Raw genomic sequence first — 19,866 nt, forward strand, 5'->3', positions numbered from 1 at the left:
ATGCTGCCGGACCACAGCTGCAATCAATCAGTTATTGCAAGATAACTTCACGGGAGACTAGCATGACATTTCCATCGACATTACAGGCTGTAAAACGTACAGCTTGTCTAGTGTCGATACCCAATTGGAGTTGCTGCTGGATCAACTTCCAGTCTACAATCAAACAGCAGTTAAGGTGTGCTGCATGTCTTTGCTGATCGTTTGAGGACTTTGGTGGGTCAATTAGAATAAAAAAGGTCTATCCTCCACTGCCAATGGCATCAAACTGAATGCATTTCATGTCACTCCAGATAGAACGCAGCCAAAGAGAAACTGAGGCAAGAGCAAATACCATGCAGATTGTGCAGAAAGCATATCCTGTGTAGTGGAAGATTAAGCCACAGACATTTCTTATGCCGTTGCCACTACTGAGCAAAACAGGTGACAGCAACCAGCCCAAAATCCATTTACAGACTAAAGGGCATACAGAAAGGAAAGAACCAGCTATACAGCACCAGTATCCAAAAGACATCCCCTACATTAAAAGGCAGCTAGTCTTAGGTGGCAAAAAGCACAACATCCAAGCTTGTGAGAAACAGTGGATCATATCCTTACAGGTTATTGGAATTTGTTACCTACCTGTCTGAGGAAGGAATCCCAGCTTTCAGATTAGTTCTGTACAGTTATTTTACTTCCTGCAAAAAGTAAAAATATGTACTTTACAACCTTCCAACTGAAATGCCCAGAAAAAACAAATCAAAAAAAGTACATCACACATAATTTGCATGCAATGCTTAATTACAAAGCAAAAAGGTCATGCAACTCAAGCTTGTAAAGATTAAACTGTATGGTTAAATTTGAAGACTAATTAAAATTACTTAAAGCACTAATAATCTCAAGGCTACATATGCAAAAAATTGGAATTAAATAGCAGCAGCTCAAGTGGTGTACACACATCTAATTGTTTTTGGTTTTATATATATACACACATTTAACAGCTACTTTTTTTTTTTTTTTTAGCAAGAGTTGCATTACAATCATTATACAGGGCCATATTACATAAAAGATGACTAGTTTATTTTGAAACAACTTTTACGGCTACATATTTTTATTCTGCGTTGTTTTTTTTTTGTTTTAACTTTTATATTGAACAGATTTTAAGCTTATACGCAGTCTACTATCACAGTTTATATAAAAATATATTAAATTAGGAGATTTAGGGTTAGTGTTACCTTTTTTTGTGATGTGCTTTAGGTTTACTCATCCTTTCTCTCCCGCGATAATTCTTTATTAAAACCAGCCACGTTTCTTTGCATCAAGAATAAGTGCCCTGCAAGCTGACTTGAATGGTTGTTGAAGTCAATATTTCAGGAGACTACAAATACATATATTTCTCATTTGGTAGGAGACAATCAAGTTTATTTTCAGTTAAGGTTGGCTTTTGTTTTAAATACAAACCCAGGCATTGCTGCATTTGAAGCCTTGTTTTGGCCACAACCTTTGTTAAAGCAACTAGGAGAGTTTATTTTATAGGGAGGACATAGAAGCTCTTACCTCTAGATCCTTTTTTTGTTTTTGTTTTTTTGTTTTAAACAAAAAAGGAGAAAAATAGTGTCCTTTACTGTTACTCATAAGCTGACACTTTTTAAATGAAAGATTTCAAAATTACATGCAAAGCATTTAGATTTAAAACAAAACAAACAAATAACTCAAATTTGATGAACCATTAACTTTGATTGTTATTTAAGTTATTTAAAAACAACATTATTTTACGATAAAAACAGAAAGTAACAAGTTTATAGTTTGATAAAAAAAAGACTAAACTTTATTGACAAACTGCTGCAAAAACATTTTTGGACAGATTTAGTTACCTATTTAGCCAAGCTTACACAAGGAGCATTATGCATTTTATGGAGAAGGTACAACTTTAAATGGCAAAATACAGTTCTTATTTGAAGTTTAAAGTATATACAGTTTCGGGGTTTAGCTGCAGTGTCCCTTCTTTGTAAGCATCTGTAGACCCTGTGGGGATGTGTCAATCCTTCAGACTAATGCAAATTCAGGTATTTCACGTGTGTGCTTTTTAATCCACCTCTCGCCAAAACCAGTACTTTACATCTGCATAGCCGCGTGAAGATTTACCATTAGCAGTGAACTGTTACTTTAACTTGTTCAAGTATCGAGGGAACAATTTCTCAGCAGTCAGGACATCGCAACAGGGTCTACTGGGACTATATTTCAAAACTCTTAATCCAAAAAGATAGGATTCCTAAACTTTAAATGAACACCTTTTAAGAAACTATTTAAAATGAAGTTCTTTAGGACAGCACTGGCTGGAAAATTAAAGATTTTGCCTGTATTATATACTTCACTTAAAGTAGAAAAGGATTAGTTTGAGGGTTATGTTTTTGTACATATATTTCACTTTTTTTTTTTTTAATTAGAGAATTTTGAAATGTAGCCTAAATGGGAATCTGCAACTGCAATTTTAAAGCACGGATTCATTTAAAAAGCAAAACAAAATAAAATAATCTAGAAAAAAAAACCTTCAAACTTCCAGGATGTTAAACTACACAGTCTTAAGCAAATAATTCATTTTATCAATCTAGATTTCTTCATTCAAGCATTTTATTTTATTTTTTTTAAAAAGGGTACTTAAACAAAACTGTCAAGGTGTTTAAATGAAAAAAAAAAAAACTTGAACAAAAGTTTAGCCGTGTGTTGCTTAACTGCTAAGATTGTTTGAATACGTTCCAATGCGTACATAAGCAGTTTCTTTCTCTTATGTTTAAAGTCCAGAGTAGAAAACAAATGGACAATTACTTTTGTCTGTAGGTAAAGCGACAGTGGCCACGGGAGACAGAAGAAATCAGTGAGCAATGTGCTTATTCAAATTGCTGGTCTTTTTCATTTCCCCTTTCAGTATCGACCATAGGGATGCTCTCTGTAAGCACCCTTCACTGGCCTGGTTGGGGGTGCCTTCATGGATGCTCTTGTTCCATTCCAGTCATCCTGACCTAAAACACAAAAACAGGGATCGTTAACAGCTCAGCTCAATCTACTACAGCAAGCAGGCAACTGTGTAACATTAAGTGTGCTACTCAGAAGGTGCACTTACAGTTCTCAATGTTTACAATAGCTTTTTACAGCCACAAAAAACACAACATTGTCTCACTAAGCCATCCCTACTCGAGTGTAAAACCACACCAAAGTGAACTAATCAGCGCGGGTTTTCAGCCATGCAACTGCTTCTAAACAGTGCCTTTGTTTTTAGGGGGGGGGGGGGGGGTGAATTACCACATGCTCGGGATCTTGAACCCCCAGAGATGTAAACTGGACCCCCTTAATGCAGTCTCAATTTACTTCTGGTCCTTTAAGGCAAGTTAAAGCAAAGCAGAAAAAAGGGGTTCAACTTAAGACAGCCACCTTACCATATGGTTCATAAGCATCCTGGGCCTCTCCGTGCCCGTAGTCATAATACTCTGTATCCCTGAAACAACAATTATTCAATGATTACTCCAAAACGAACATTAAATTCTGGATATGCAATTATTAAAAAAAAAAGCTCGCCCATCCAAAACAGTGACACTACAAGCTACATTGATAAAGTCATCTGCCATCAGAGCAACAAAAGTACTCAGGTATTTGGAGAACCCAATAGGAGCATTTCAAAGTTATCAAATAAAAGCACTTGCATCTCAGAAAAAGCTTGTTACAGTATAAACTACTACTTAAAGTGCTGTATTACAATGGACATTTTACACTGTGCTTTTGCCACACTTTGGACAATCTCATTCATACTGCAAGTAAATTACTCCAAAAATGGAATGCAAAAACTGGCATTAGCCTTTACTTACGCCTGGGGTTGGGTGTAATAATTCTCATAGGTTTCATAACTTGGTTCTGCATAGCTATCTTCATATGCCTACAATGGGAGGGAGGAGGGAAGAGACTAGTACAAATTACTTTACCTCAAATAAATAGTTGGCATTTCACTCAGTTTTGAGACCAACAGAAAATCTCTCCACTTCTTAAAGAAGTTGCATGTAATAGCTTTCCACTTAAATGTATAAAATGTATTAAATATATAAAAAGTCCCTTGTGTCAAGGCAACACTTGTACCAGTTTAGAATGACTGACAGAATATATAAAATAGGTTATAATAAATCTTACGTATTCTTCGTAGGGCTCTGGAGCAGGTGGGTGAGGAGCAGACATTCTCTGCACACCAGGGGCAGGAGGCCTAGCTCGGGATGCTGGGGCCCCTCCTCTGGCAGATTGGGCTGGGGGTCCCCCACGACCAGAGGGCCCTCCTCTAACAGAGCCGCCCCTGGGCGGACCACCTCGCGGGGCACCTCCACGTGGTGGCATGCCACGCCCCCTGGAAAAAAAGAGATACTGGTAAATAAAACCAAAACAGCAAGGACAGACTTCAAGACAAACAAAATCCTTAGCAGTCACTGAGTGTGTTCGGAACCACCTACAACTTATTATTCAGAGTTCAAGCAACAAAGCAGGCGTACAACTAGGTGAAGAGCAACTCTGATTGCAACACACATTAGGGAGCAAAGAATTCAATTAGATACAAGGGTGAAGAGACATTTAAAAAGTATGCCATGTTGTCATGCTTCATGCAGTTACATGATGCTAATGGCTTAAGGGAACAGTAAATCCCAACATTACCTGCCACCAGCTGCTTGTAGGGGTGGAGCTCCGCGACCTCTCCCAGGGGGCCCTCCTCTCCCTCGAGAGCCAGGCTCCTGCCCTCCATTCAGGTAGCCCATCTCCATGAACTGCTCCTGGCAGATATCGTCCATCATTTCCTGCTTCATATCAGAAAGAAACAGCAGCGCCTTCATTATGGACTTATTTAGAACTATCTAAAAAGAGCCTTTACGATACAATCTGCCCATGTGTTTTTGGACCACAAAGAAAATGTTTATCCCCTCGGTGATCAGAAGTAATGGTTTGTAGTCCAACAGTTAAAATTAGGGAACGGTCTACACCCCAGCCTCCCTCCCCTAGACCGCTACAGTATGTTTCAATATTGAAAGAAACTTGCACATCCTTTATCTACCAGTGCAAAATCCATTTAATGCACAGCATTAAACATTTCATTCAATTAGTCATGCTGCAAATATCCCCATTTGTTTCAAGGTTAACTGGAAGGTAGTAGAGATTTCATCAGCGTACATATTGCTGTTTGCAAGCATAAATTCAGCAGTGTTTCATACACATCCCCTCTTGCAGGAGACAGTCCCATCTGGTATTGCAAAATAATCCCTTAATGCTTTGAGATTAAAATGAAAGCATGCAGCCAGACGTAGACACTGAAAGACTGGCAGGAAATTGTGTCAGGGCATTTATATTTTGATTGGGTAGCATGCTAGAGGAGCCCTTTGACAAGCTTAAGGGTAATATACTACACAAAAAAAGCCATATACAGATTTCAATACTTACAGGAATCAAGAACTTCTTCACCTCCTCCATCGCATGAGCCATGCGTGAATAGGCTTCAGGTGCTGGAGCAAAAACTTCCAGAAATACGTGCAGCTCCATGCTCAGATGGGCGTACTTTGGTTCGCCACCTTTTCGTAGACCTTCCTCCTGCAAGACAACAGAATCAGGGTGATTAGTTTTGTACCCAATACTTAGATACCTGAAATATTACAGTTTGTGGGATAAATGAGAACTGTAAGCATTCACACATCAAATTGCATTTACTTTGTTTTGCTGTGGACGTGGGTTGCAGTATTTTAGGCTGAGCTACAGTTCATTGAATACTTTGAATTACCAAGAGATTAGGTCAATTTCAGCAGCAAATTCAATCAATTTGCTCATTAAGTGTTAAAGAGGTTATTGGTGAAGCACTATTCAAAGCAGTGGTTACAGGTTATTTATGAATATTTTGGGCCTCATACCAATTGGATTAGTATTAGTATTCTGTTCATTGAAAGCACTTTTAAATAAGCCACTGGACAGCCATACCTTTGCTTTGTCCCTCATTGATCCTTTCCCAAGAACCGAAATCTTGGCTCCAGTTTCTTCCTGAAGTCTCTTGATTGTATTTCCTTGGGGTCCCAGAATTTTTCCCACAAAGTTAAACTGCAAAGAAAGGCAAGATGTAAATATTTAAGCACAAAACAAGTTACTGAAGGTACAGTTAGCTTAAGGTTGGTTTCAGCACTGAATGAGTCACTATCACTTCCCCCCCACCATTTGCCTCTATACAAACACACTGCAGTTTAATTCTGGCAGAACAAAGACAACAGTTCAATCACAAGCAGGCAAAGAAATAGACGACCATAGCTGTCATTAGGTCGAACTTGCATCCTTGGCACGCTCAAGAATTGCATCCACATATGCAGCACAGATCGATGAGATGATTAAGTGGACTCAAGGCAATTCAACAGTGATGCTCAGATGCTGCAAGGACCCAAGGCTTCCATTTAAGCCCCTAATCCTTTTTCTATTATTTGTACACAACTAGTCCCTTATACCATAGCAATTTAAAAAGGCAGCTTCCTTTTATATTAATTAAATACATTAAATAATAATCTGGCCACTCTGCCGTACAGCTGTGACCCTTCCCAGTCAACGACCTCAACAGCAGGCAGACTAGGCTTACAGAACACAGAAGGGAAGACTGGCTGTTGGGAGAATTCCTTGTTTAAGACTTCATGCAAAACAAAGAAAGGTTTGCTTTAGGTATACATTTTTTTTTTTTTAATGATAATTTAACACGGTCGGTTCCGCTCACCTTTGGGTATAGTTTTACTGGAATAAGGACCCTCTCTTTCAGTTTGAGGTTCTTGTGTGCAAAAAGGTCCAGATAGGAGTCTTCTTCGTCTTTCTTTGGCTCCCCTTTTTGAATCCTGTCAATTTCTAGAGAAAGAAACACAAGTATCAGCTTCACTGTACAAATGCCATTACTAATAGCATGTGTTCAAGCCAGATAGCAAACTTAAACATGCAATAACAGAGTTCAGCACCCAGATTGACATTCCTTCTTGGAATAAACTTGGGTCTTAAAAGCTTCCAGCACTAAATACAGCAGTTGACTTACAGAACAGTAAGGAGGACACAGTCCTACAAATCAAACCAGGTACACTAGTAAATCGAGCATCAGAATATGATCACTGCTCAGCAAGATGCAGGACTGACATCCATTAAAGTTACTCTTCTGCAACAATTGAACAGTTATAAAGAAACAAAAACAAAGTCACAGACATCCCAATGCAGGAGTAAAACCTGCTACTGAGAAATATGCACAACAGACTGCAAAATAGCACCTGACTGGTTATTTAGGCTTACTATTTCAGTGTTTGAAAGAGAGACATAACGTGTTTTTTTTGTTGTTTTTTTTTTTCAAAGGCAAGCGAGAATAAGAAAGCTATAATCCAGATTGTCACAATGGCATTTCTCAAATGACAGAGTGAAATCCAATAGGGATACCAGACCTGGAAGCCGATATAAAAAGAGACCGTAAACATCTGCCTTAGAGAATGATATCCTAATCCGGAGGGTGGCTTTTACCCACCTTTACACCCAGCATCCACTAGACACATTACCCATCCCAATTCAGAATATTATGCCCTAAACTCATCTTCCACTCATTGCTGCAGCCTGGAGTTGAGGTTCAGTACTGTATGGCTATAGAAGTCACATACCTCATAAGAGCAGTTTCATTAAAAAAATTGTCTGTGGCAATCTTGTCCGAATCTGGTCCTACAGTCACAAGGTGGAAATTTTATTTAATTGATGTTCTTTAGACTTTCCACTCAGAGGAAAGGAAAAAAAAAACACAATGCATTCGGATTGCTAAAAATCAAAGGACGGCACAAGATGGCTGTAACTCCAGCAGTGGCAGAAGGGAAAGGTGAATCTCCAGGAACAAAAAAGAATCTGAGCAGGCCCAGCAGGGGAGGGGTTTACACCAACAGAGCTCTTTACCAACTGCAGCGCACATACAGACTGCTACAAAAGCCAGCATCTTGGAGGCTGCATTTGATGCAGTTACATTTCTCAAAACCCAGCAGTATGCAAGAGGGAGAGGGATTTGTAATTTCATTTAATATCTTAAGCAGAACCTGGAGTGGATAAAATAAATATTTTAAATAGGTACGCCCAAGCATTCTGCAATTATCCAGATCTTATACCCCACTCCCCTTATACTTTAGGCTCCCAGTTACCCATTTATTAGCAGGGTGGCACATTACTGTTTGGTCAGTGGTTCAGCTGTTTTGTACACAGTAATATTGTGAATCTTTAACAGAGATTGATCTCCAAAAAATATTAACAGTTTGTTGGAAAGCAATAAACAATTATATTTACAACAGTAGAGTGACACTGTCATTGCAGGAGCCTTGTTCATTTAAATCTGAAACAGATGCAAGATTTTATGTTCTGGCCAACTGTCAAGCATCCGCCAACAAAAGTCGAGGAAATGTATACTTGCAAAGCCAAGTTATCTCTTTATACAAGAAAAAGATCTACGATAAATGAAAGGTTTTAAGACTCTGGATTCTGCAAGAGTTGTGGACAGGAGGAAACAACAACTGGCGTTCTAAAAAGTGCCCTGCTGCAAAGAAATAAAATAATTGTACCCCCGCCAGTTTGTGCATGCCACGTTTACATTGTTAAGTGTGCAGAAGACATTGCTGACTACATAAAACCAAAGTTCAGCAACAAAGCGGAAAGCTACTGCACCAGTTCTGGCAAAATGCCTAGATTTTGCAACTCGCATAAATCAAGAAAATAAAACGCACACAACAGAATCGTAATACACATTCTCCTTTGTTTGAACGGCAACCAGAGTCAACTCTAATCTCAAAGCCATTTGCTTCCCACTCGGACAATAAACCAGCAGAGCAGTACAACCCTGCCCGTCGAGTGCTGGAGTGAGCGTGTTAAACCGCTAACAATGACAATAAAATCCAGCGGTGGGTGTACTTTATCCAAGCCTGTGCGTGACAATGCGAGATATGCACACAGCAAATGCAAAAGATAATTTTACACGTCCTTCGGATTTCAGGTTTTTTTTTTTTTTAACATTAAACAATTAAGACTCCAATAATTTGGAAACTACCTCCAGAAAGAGCCGTATAGCCCACACTAGCTTTAACCTTTGAAATCTGCAGTTACAGCAGTAATCCACTTTGAACATGCAAATCCGCCAGCCCGCCCGGGTGTGCAAAGCACCAATAGTCTAATGCTCCGTAACCCTTATTCACGTCCTTAAAGGACAAATTTGTCAGTGGACAAATATAACTGGCTTGCTTACTCAAGCATAAAATGCATACGATTTCCACAAACTATACAGGATACATATTTACTGCAACAGCGACTATTAAGAGCAAACTTCATTAGTCGACACGAATCGTTTAATTGTTGCATATGCAGCCTAGCCGAAGTTACAAGGCAGCTCTTGTTTGGCTTATTACACGATAACCAGGGTATCTCCTCATTCGCGCATTTCACACATGTCGATTAATTATATCGTGTATTTTTTTAAAAAGTAAATACATCCATTATTAATTACATAAAAGTATGCTGAAATGTACTGTGCACGCTTGATCTATACTAGTTTACTATGTCCAATATACTATTTCTGAAGTTAAAGCTAAATAAATATATTTTATTTGAAAAAAAAATAACGTTGAGTGCAACTGTACTCCTTACACAGCGTGGTAAACGCAGCCGCCATTCGCAAGCCTCGTGGTTAAACTGAATCTCCGTCTAGTAAGCGCGGCGATGCCTCTTTTTAGACTATATATATATTTTTCGAAAGCGATCTATTAAATGTACTTTGTTTAGTGATATTGCCGGTGTTTGGGACACGCGTTAAGGCATTTGTTTTACATCGAGACATTTTTCGCGTTTCGTTCACGTTGCATTTTCGCTTTTTGAAAGTTTGAAGTGGGCAAACAAAAACGCGGTTATCCGATCGCCTTTTGTTTAAAACAAAAAAAACCAACATCACTACTTCTAAAATGTAAGGATATGTAGCTAAACCACGCGTATTAGCAGAAGTCCGGGCTGAGAATGGAAGACAAAGAACAAAACAGAAATACAGAACAAACCCGGGCCTCGGTGCACCCTTTGTGTAGACGCCTCGGTGTTACACCTGCACAAAACACCACAGCCACTAGCCAAACACGGGTTCAAACCACGCCGAGATGAGAGAAAGCAGCTTACCCGCGGATATGAGCTTCATGGCGTGAGTGAAAGACGAGTCCAAGCTGTCCTTCTCCGCCAGCAGCTCTGGCAGGTACTTGCTTTCGGGCTCCATTTTGTGTTTGTGTTTTTTTTTTCAATATAAACTCTTGCAAAACCGAAGCGGCGACGGTTAAGAAGGTATTTCTCTTGTCTCGGCGCGGTGTTTTCGGGGTTTGGGACGCGTCACAAGGCGGGTTTCTCCCGGGGAGAGGCTCTGTCGTAGTTAAGGCGCTCTTGCCGGTTGCTAACGTCTCTTCCCTCCTTGCTGTCTGGAAATGGAGTCCGACTGAGAACAAACAGAGGAGCGAGAAGAGACAGAGCGGACATGAGGTCACAAGAGAGAGTCGCGCCGGGCGGGCGCCCCGCCCCCGCTTCTTAAAGGCACAGGACGGAATAAACCAAACTGCGCAGTTACCGTATTGCAACGAAACCGAGGGATAGCACATCAACGACAACGAAAATGATATGAACTGTCTGCGGCATTTTCTTGAACGGTGTCTCAAAATGCCATTGGTGAAGACAAGGACCGGTTGTGAAAAGGTAGGTGCGTAAGAAAAAGGACCATTTCTTGCCACTTTCTAAATCTTCCCTCGCACACTATTGGCAAACACGTAAACTTAATGGACCAGGGCAGAAGGGTCCGAGCACATTCCGACGGCATCGGCGTTGCAGTATTGCAGGTGACGGTTTGTTAATGAAATTGATAATCAACAATTACTGTTTTTTTGTTGTTGTTTAAGAATAGTTTAGTTTTATCGCTATATACATAAATAGGCATAAGTGTGTGGCTCAGTTGCTGGGTGCAATACAAGGGTTGATACAGAACCTGCCCGATAGACGGCACTAACAGTACTGAAGGGTGTGTGATTGAGAAGATTATTATTATTATTATTATTATTATTATTAACAGCAGAGACGTCATAATTCCAAACGGATAAACGTGACATTGATTCATATAAAACAGGGTTTTTGCGGAGGGTATTTTTTTCTTTTGTGCAAATCATCAAAATCGTGATCCCAAAACCAACAGACTTGCAACCTGCGAGCAACGGAAACATCCCGGGGTCCGTCTCGACACGGAGGAATCGGCATCAGTCCCATGAAGTCAGGGGGAGGGAGGGATGCTCTGTGCTTCTCTGTAACCTCCTCTTCCGCTACAGCGTGGCAATGTGCAAATAGATAGGGGCCAAGTCTTACCAAAAAGATGCACGCCCACATTCAAATTAAATTATTATTTGAAATGCCCCACCCCCCACAGTCTGTAATAAAACCGTTCCATTTAAAATAAACTAATAATGCAATCTTCCGTGTCAAATAGCCTCCATGATAAATGTTATTTATTTATTTTGTTTATTTATTATTCCGCACCTTCTTGTACTCGGAATACACCAGGAACATCCACACTCGTGAATAGTATCAGTGGTTGCACTTTTTGTAATCTGCTGGGGACTTCAGGGTTACAATTAAATTAAAGGTTTAAAACTTTGACTTAGGGTTATCCTTTATGGAAACGTGCGTTATCTACACCGCCGCTGTGTACTTAATAAGAGACTGTCTCCTGTGGGCACAGCAGCGGTGTAGATAATGTATGACACCTTGATATTTACACAGCTGGGAACACAATCCCAAATATCATTGCGCTTTATTACCCAAATCCTAGCCCCAACCCTGACTTTACCCTTTCTTTATTTCCATTTATTGCTGAGAAACCTCAACCTGAAACTGAACCTGGGCTTTGTCATTATTAACACTTATTACAAGCAGATGTACAGTGTAAGAGGAACATTGTCATTATTAACACGTATTACAAGCAGATGTACAGTGTAAGAGGAGCATTGTCATTATTAACACTTATCACAAGCAGATGTACAGTGTAAGAGGAGCATTGTCATTATTAACACTTATTACAAGCAGATGTACAGTGTAAGAGGAGCATTGTCATTATTAACACTTATTACAAGCAGATGTACAGTGTAAGAGGAGCATTGTCATTATTAACACTTATCACAAGCAGATGTACAGTGTAAGAGGAGCATTGTCATTATTAACACTTATCACAAGCAGATGTACAGTGTAAGTAAGAGGAACATTGTTTTTTTTATTATTATTGCACAGCTGTGTTGTTGGTCCTTGATGATTTGCCTGTGCCTATTTAAATATCCGTAGCAGGTATACAGTATTGCACATGATCATTGTATAATGCTAATATAATAACCCCTTTGATCAATTGCAATCTCAGTGGAAATAGCTGTTAAAACTGCACTGGTGAAAACCTTTAACCAAGTAACCTGCACCTATCTGTCTATCTTTTTGTGTGGGTGTGGTCATTTAACCTAAGCCCAGTGTATTACTGCATATATACGTTTCCTGTTAATACATATTTAATGTACTATACTGTGTGCATTAAAAATTTAATGAAATGCAATTAGCAGTTCTGCAGTTTGCTAATGTCAACCCTGTTCGTTTGCCCTTTGCTTGCTTGCGATTAGGACCACAGCTTGGAACAATTTTAATCAGGCGATCGGGGACAGACCCAACCCTCAGACAGTCATTAATACCACAGAGAGGTGTATAGGCAAAATAGAAAAAAAAAACATATTAGGTTGATCTTTAACTCTTAATTATAAATTTGAATTCAGAGTGGTTGTTCCACAGCATTGTGCCTCTCAGAGTTTGGGATTGAAGCAGGATTTGATGGTAAGTGGATACTGATCTCAAAGTTGCCTTCAGTGGACACAATATGGGTGCAATTAAAAAAAGCTCTGAAAACCCCTCTTTTACAAGTCCCTCGTTGCTTTTGCTGTTGGTCTTTATTTTTTTGCATGACACTAGCAACACACCTTGCACATTCTCAGCAAAAACAAGGTGGACAGCTGTTTTCAAGCCAAGACTGGCATCCTTATTTTATTAGTGTTTATTTAGACACACCTTGTCTGTGCCAGTCTTGGACACAGCTGCTCCTGCTAACCTACAAGAGCAAACTATATATTACAGCTACACAAAATCACTGGGCTCTGCAGGTTAATATTGTCTGTCTCTGCAATATCTGATTTTATACAGTCATCCCTTTTTCTCTTTTTCCATCATCAGTCCATTGGGGGGTCTGTATGAAATCTGCTTCTTTCACAGCTCCCAGCTATTCTGGAAATGAAGAAAAAAAAATGTGTAGCTCAGATTACAATAGACCCCCCCCCCCCCCCCCCAGTGCTTTCTCCAACACTTGGAAATGTAATTCCATTTTCACCTCCTTGGGCTTGTTCAGTTGTCTTTAACATCTGCAAGATGCTCTGCTTGTTCTCTGCCCCCACCCCCCTAAAAAAGACCTTTACCTGTTTTTTCAGTCTGGTCAGATTGCTGCAACAACTATGGCCATCTGTATCTGTTCTCCAAACCAATATAGAATTCAGAGGGGGCGCAATTAAGAAGCCTAGAAGAGCACTTTTATACGATGACACAAACTGTCAGAATAAAAAATTCAGATCCCTGTTAGCTGCCTGCTATTAATAATGTAGTAAAGGTCTTCGGTATACTCAAAGGGCAGTAGCTTAACTCTTTGATGACCAGCACAGAGTATAGCCTGCGCTGGTGGTTCAAACCAGAGGGGGTGATGAGGTCGGTATACAGAAGCATGGACAGGCATAGGAAATGCATTGTAACCAGAGGGGATCTTGTAAAGTCGTTTGAGGGCTTTCGAAGTGTGTGGATCCAGAAAGTAAAAATGGCACAGTATAGAGGGGTGCTGTGCACACTTGCATCATCAGATGAGAAGATACAACAAGGGAGTCCCCAGGGCCTCACCTGGTGAAAACACGGTTATCTGTGCTTTACATCGAAAGCCGATCAGACCTGTCGTTGAGTGCATATCAGCTTGTATCATCAACCGATACAATATTCTATATTAAAAGCTGCCCATTATGACTCATATTTGTGTGATGTTTTTTTTTTTTTTTTTGCTGTTGTTTGTTTTTTCTTGTAGACTCATGCCCACCTGAGGCTTGGTACAACAGTCTCCCCTCGCTATGCTGTGGATGGATTGGAAGTCAGACCTGTCGGGTTTAACTTGTGTAGGCAGCGAAGGTGCATGCCAGCTGCAGGGCTAACGTTCCCTGAAGGACTGAGGCTTGTGAAGGAGTTCATGAAGAGGGAGAGTCCTGCCTCTATCCGAAATGCACTTTTCAAAACACAGAAACAACTCCTGCCTTAAGCGGCAAACCAATTCCAACATCCTCATTGAAAAAGCCAGCCTGGAGTACTTTGAAAACCCCTTTGAAGCTGAACTCTCTCAGCCCCACTTGTACATTTGCATTTCTGAGCAGACCGCCTACTGAGAGGAATGTTGACAGAAAAGTTAGAGAATAAACAGAGTTTTTGTATCCAATTTCAGGGGGAAATGGTCTACCTTTTTCCTGTACCGAGAAATAATTACTTACATCCTTGTTTGCAATTTACTTTGGGTCCAGGTTGCATTTCGGCTTTAATAAGTTTAGTCAGGTCCATGTCACAGTCTAAATAATTCAGTGTGCAGTCAGCTTTCTCTTTTTACAGCCTGTGTCTCAGCCAGCTATTTCTCCAGCCCTTCCTGAGTAGGCTATAAATGTCCTCATCTGCCTAGAAAATGAATTTGGAAAAGATTTAGCATTGGCGGCCAATTCTTCACTTTTTTTTATCTTGCTTTTTCATTATAGAACTGCTTGATCAATCGCCTGCTGCATACAGAGAAGTCATAGGAAGTCATACAAATGGTTTTGGTTTGTAATGCGTTTATCATACACAATATCGTATGTGTTTATCGTGCTTTGCCATGTTATGCTTTACCATCCTTCTCTGTGCTTCACATCGCTTTCTCTATGGTTTAGTTTGCTTTTCTGTGCCTCTACTACAGGAAACTTTTTATAAGGGAAGAGCAAGCAATCATTCAACCCTCGTGAGGCGAGACCCCACCTGGTAAGATAAGGATAACTGAACCCAGCCGGTTTTCCACCCTGAGACCAATGCCCCCAACTGGCAATCCAACGCCCAAGATCCAGTGCTAATCTGGATCTTAGAAACCAGACATGTGTGTTACCATTAGTCTAAAATAAAAAATAACAATTATACATACAGTAGAGAAAAATATTTTTTAGTTAGTGATGCCCTCTTTATGTAACTTCATTTAAATTTTGGTGTGACCTCCTGTGGGTGCAGCCTGGAGTCTGGAGACCGCTCTCAACAGACAACTTCCACTGCTGAATACAAGCAGATCTCTATCAGTTTCATCCAGCTCCATTGACTCAGAACTGGAGGTAGCCTTGGATATGGACCAGAACCCCTTGTAGAAGTTTCCCATAATAAAAGCATAGCAAAGTATAATAAAGTGTAATAAAGCAGAGTGAAAGCATGGTAAAGCATAGATAAGAATATCAAGGTATGGTAAAGCATGTGAATACAAATGGCAAATCAGGGTAAACTATGGTAAATGGTTTGGTATAGCCATGGGAAAACTGCAAAAATACCACGAAATAATGGAGCGATACATTTTTATAAGAGACCTTTTAAATATTGAATCATAATTAACATTTATCGTGTGCTAGTTAGGGAATAATATTGAAATTAATGGAAGGTGTCAGTACCTTTGGGCACTTCTAGGAAAAAAAACGTTTGCATGCTATGTCTGAAACATTGCTTTTCATTATATAGATATGAAGCTGAAGTTACATACCCCAAAGCAAAGCCCCCTCTGATCATATTTCTTTAAAGTAGAGTGAAGGATGTTTATTGTACTTGTTTATATGCCATTTAAAGACAAGATAACACACTGCTGTTTCTGAATGCCAAGCACAGACTGCTTGCTTTGGTCTTTGTCTTCATCTGAACAGGTGAGCCGGTTGCACCTGAAGGCTTTCAAATCCTGGCTGCAAGCCCGAAAGGATGGAGTTACCGGCTAAGAGAAAGATGAGGGATTTAAAGGCAGTGTGCCCTGAAAGAAGCCAGTAAACAATCAAACAAACAAAAACAAACAAGCCAGCGGAAAAAAAAACAACAAATTACCTCCTTGTCTGCCAGCGCAAGCCCGGCAGGATGTATCATTTCAAACTTCTTTGCTCGCATCCAGTGGAATGAACTTCTGCACTCAAAATCAAGCTATAAAAACGTACATCGTTTTGTAATTCATTTTTACAAATGCGAAAAAGAAATGGACAAGTTTACAGCTCAATCGGGGTGGGAGCGGGGATCACCGCTTCTGTGTGCAACTGAACCCCATTAAAACCATAACCTGATTTCAGCTGCAAACGGGATAGCTACATATATAAAGGGTTATGCAGAGGACCTGCGAATCGATTCTTCAAATAGGCAATTTAAATCCCATTAAATTGTGAACATTCAAACATTCACCCAGGAGCAGATTGCGGTGGAAATCCGGAATGGGGACGGCTGCTTTCCATGTGCAGTAATCTTAAAAGGAGGTACAGTAGTTACTTTAATGTTGGGTGGTGAACAGTCCTATTGTGACAGCACAATATTGCTCAGAAGTATAGGGATTACTGAAGATCTTTTGTGAATAAACCTTGCAGAGTGCTAAGAGCTAAACCATCAGCAAGTGAATATTCGGTGCCACCTTGCACTGTACTGTAAGGCATTGTTATCAATCAGCCTGATGCTCAGGGAGGTCCCTGGGGGTAAAGAAAGAAAGCCAGGATTTATTAAAGCTGGGATTGTGCCATCACACACACACACAGCTCCTGCTGTAGATCAGACCCAAGCCTTTGTAGGTCTGTCTGATTCTCATGTGCTACACATCTTGTGTTGAGCGCAGTAGTGCCGCACCTGGCTTTTGAAATGCATATCGGCTGGCTGACATTCGTGTAAACAGGCAGCTGGGATAAAGGGAGCTCTGTCGGTCTGCCTGGGAGCAGAATCCCTGCTGACTGCTGCTCTAGTGTTTTTTGCACGGTTCCACAACTGGAATTAAAAGGTAACTTTTAAAAGGGTCCCAACTGCTTTTATAAAATGGTAGTGTGGCATAGCGTTCTAAAAACTTATGTTAAATAGTGGCTATGCAAAGTTCAGGACGTGGCTACTGAAACCAACAATAAGGCACGAAACCGCGATCCACAATCAGAGGAGAACCTGAAGCATATACAGGAGCTGCTGCAAATCAAGATCTTAATACATAAACGAAAATACATTCCCTCTTCCTTAATTCTAAAATCATGTACCCTTTTGTTTGCAAATTGCCCCCTGGTCCCCAGTGGATTACTCTATTAGCAGACCCTTGGCATTGGACTGTATACCAGGTAAAAGCATGACAAAAAGTGCAAGGAAGTACAGAGCAGTGTGCACAGTGTAGGGGAAAAGCATGGTACAATACAAAAATAAAACTCATTACAGCAGTGTAGTGAAACCTGATGGCACCGGACAGTGGGCAAGAAGCATCTAGGAGCTGGCACTGAATAGTCAAATTCCCTGTTGTGACCAGTTAAGAGATGCTTTTAGAGGCTGAAGTGCATAGCCTTGAAGAATGCTGTAGTTTTTCATAGTGTCATATCTCTGGGCGCCTTGCTCTGCACTGACCAGGGACCTGCTGTGAGCGGTGTGACACAGAGGGCCATTGCAGTCGAATAGACATACAGCAAGTCAAGCGAAAAACACAACACAGGTTTCTTAAGTGCTTTTGCGGAGCGGCCCTGGTAATGATGCACTCAATGATTCCCCTTGTCTTAAAGGGATAAAAAAAACAAAGTTTTCCGCCCTCTCATTAAAATAACAACGTCATCACGAGCCCCTTTGTGTTTTGTTGGTGACTGTTTTGGTTTTCCAGACATGCTTATGATTCCGGGAAAGCCAATAATCCAGCCACAGTACATTCACTTCCTGTGTTACGTTTGACAGGAACCCACCTGCTGCTCGTAGGGGAACTATGTGCGGTCAGGTAGGGTTCTGTTATTTTTCAACGCAGGAACTTTTTGCCCTGTGATAGGAAATATTTTCTAAACCCAAATCTCAGCGGAGATCAAGTCTGGCTTCACGGGAGTGAAAAGTAAGATAACATTCTGGAAAATAAAGAGACAGTCAAGCTGTGTGAATGGATGCAGATAATACAGGGTTGTGGGATGTTGAACGGCTGTGTATGGTAGAATATCATTTGTTTAGGCACCACGAGTGTCAATGTGACCTGTACACAGATGTTCAGCATCCTATAACTCTATTACATACTGCTTTACTATTAATACACACCTTACAAATCCAGCTGTACTTCTTTTGTAATCATTACCAGCCTTTATTTAGTCCATTGTCAGTCTCATTGACAAGAGCAAAAAGGCTGCTGAAGAGAATACTGTTAGGTGGCTGAGGTCCTTGGTATTGATTGTGATGGCACTGCTTTGACTTTGCAGTTGAATGGAATTCCCGAGAGGTGCCTCAGATATGATTTTTTTAAGAGCAGGTGACGTCAACCGTGCTGATGTGGAGATTACAGCACGGTAACAATTGAAAGCGGCACCGTTGATGTCATGTATAGAATTCCTCTGTGGTGTGTCGGGGGAATACAGAAGGAAAAGCGTGCGCTCTGATTGGCTGAAAGATCCTGAGCAGTTTATAATGAAATGGACTGCATGCTTACTACTTAACAGATCCCAAAAGACACTGTATAGCATTGGATTCTCCTCTGCTCAATCAGAGTTCCCGGACGACGCAAACCCATCCTGTCCCGTGTATACCTCTCTGTGCTACTTAAAAACAGCACTTAGATCAATACGGAAAATCTATAAGTAACATAAACTCTTAATTCATTGTCGTTCTGCCAAGAAGCTGCCGTTAGCGAGGCTGATTGGCTCTCCCGGCGTCGTTTCAATATTACAAATGACATCTTTGTCGTTTTCATATCTAATTTCTAATTTGTATGAATGCTAAATGGAGAGGTAAATATCGTCCAGTCAGAGGCTTTTTCAGTTGCGTTGTGCATCCTGTTTATGACAGCAGAGGTAATTCTAGGATGCCAGTTCTGCAGAGCAGTGCGTTTGCTGAGAGATGCAGTGGGTTTTATACTAGATGCCACTACAGGACGTGCCATTATAGAAAGTGTAACAAAGCATATTGAAAAGAATGGTAAAGCATAGGTGCGCATTGTAAAGCCCAGAGAGGTATGGTAAAGCATATTTAAAAAACCATGGTAAACTATGGAAAATGCACAGTTTAATCAAGGCTTCATGACTTCAGATGTCCACAGCTTAATGTTTTATTCTACTGTTGTGTTCTCCAATAGCACGGAGCGTTGTTGATATGAGACTGACTGGAGTGGAGACTGAGCCCTGCTGAGGCGCCACCATCGCCCCCAGCAGTTGTGCGTGACTCCAAAGTTACAGATTTCTTTAGCCTATTTTCTAGTTCTGACTGAAATGAATCTTAACGTCTGAGACCTGATGCAAATAAACCATGTGATACGACTGCTGGCCAAATCTGAAGACCTCTTAATCAGTCGATATAAAAAAAAAAAAAAAATCGCCAGGATTTCTGACAAGGAGCTGATTGACTGTACAGGATCTGGTGGGTGATTTTTTGACATAACGGGGTCTATTCAATTAATCAAAACAATGGCATTTCTAAATATTGCTGCCCTTTAAATCACTAAAATAGAACCCTCCTTGATGTTTTACACATCATTACACAGCTGAACTCTCTCAGTGTCTGTGA

General features: G+C 40.5%; 1 protein-coding gene across 2 annotated transcripts; it reads right to left on the reverse strand.

The window, feature by feature from the left end:
- Positions 1–1,778: 1,778 nt before the first annotated feature.
- khdrbs1b (KH domain containing, RNA binding, signal transduction associated 1b) lies at positions 1,779–10,483 on the reverse strand. Of its 2 annotated transcripts, none has more exons than XM_041240733.1 (9): positions 10,177–10,483; positions 6,740–6,864; positions 5,968–6,084; positions 5,440–5,586; positions 4,663–4,802; positions 4,153–4,360; positions 3,837–3,904; positions 3,411–3,469; positions 1,779–2,996 (listed from the first exon to the last, which is right to left on the reverse strand). In XM_041240733.1, the coding sequence occupies exons 1-9, from the start codon at positions 10,268–10,270 to the stop codon at positions 2,899–2,901; spliced, it is 1,056 nt and encodes a 351-aa protein (XP_041096667.1). In that variant the 5' UTR covers positions 10,271–10,483; the 3' UTR covers positions 1,779–2,898. The 2 variants fall into 2 exon arrangements, with proteins under 2 accessions (XP_041096667.1, XP_041096666.1); XM_041240732.1 differs by having other exon boundaries at positions 4,663–4,805; positions 10,177–10,482.
- Positions 10,484–19,866: the final 9,383 nt, after the last annotated feature.

This window comes from Polyodon spathula, unplaced genomic scaffold (genome assembly GCF_017654505.1).
Source record: "Polyodon spathula isolate WHYD16114869_AA unplaced genomic scaffold, ASM1765450v1 scaffolds_666, whole genome shotgun sequence".
Taxonomy (NCBI): Eukaryota; Metazoa; Chordata; class Actinopteri; order Acipenseriformes; family Polyodontidae; genus Polyodon; species Polyodon spathula.

What these genes read in the sequence shown, in the direction of transcription:
- khdrbs1b (XM_041240732.1), bottom strand. Translation starts at nt 10,270, where the DNA reads ATGGAGCCCGAAAGCAAGTACCTGCCAGAGCTGCTGGCGGAGAAGGAC. An exon ending in CAGAGCCCTACGAAGAATAC is followed by an intron (nt 3,905 to 4,152) that starts GTAAGATTTATT and finishes CTCCCATTGTAG; the next exon opens with GCATATGAAGATAGCTATGC. An exon ending in GGATGCTTATGAACCATATG is followed by an intron (nt 2,997 to 3,410) that starts GTAAGGTGGCTG and finishes TTTGTGTTTTAG; the next exon opens with GTCAGGATGACTGGAATGGA.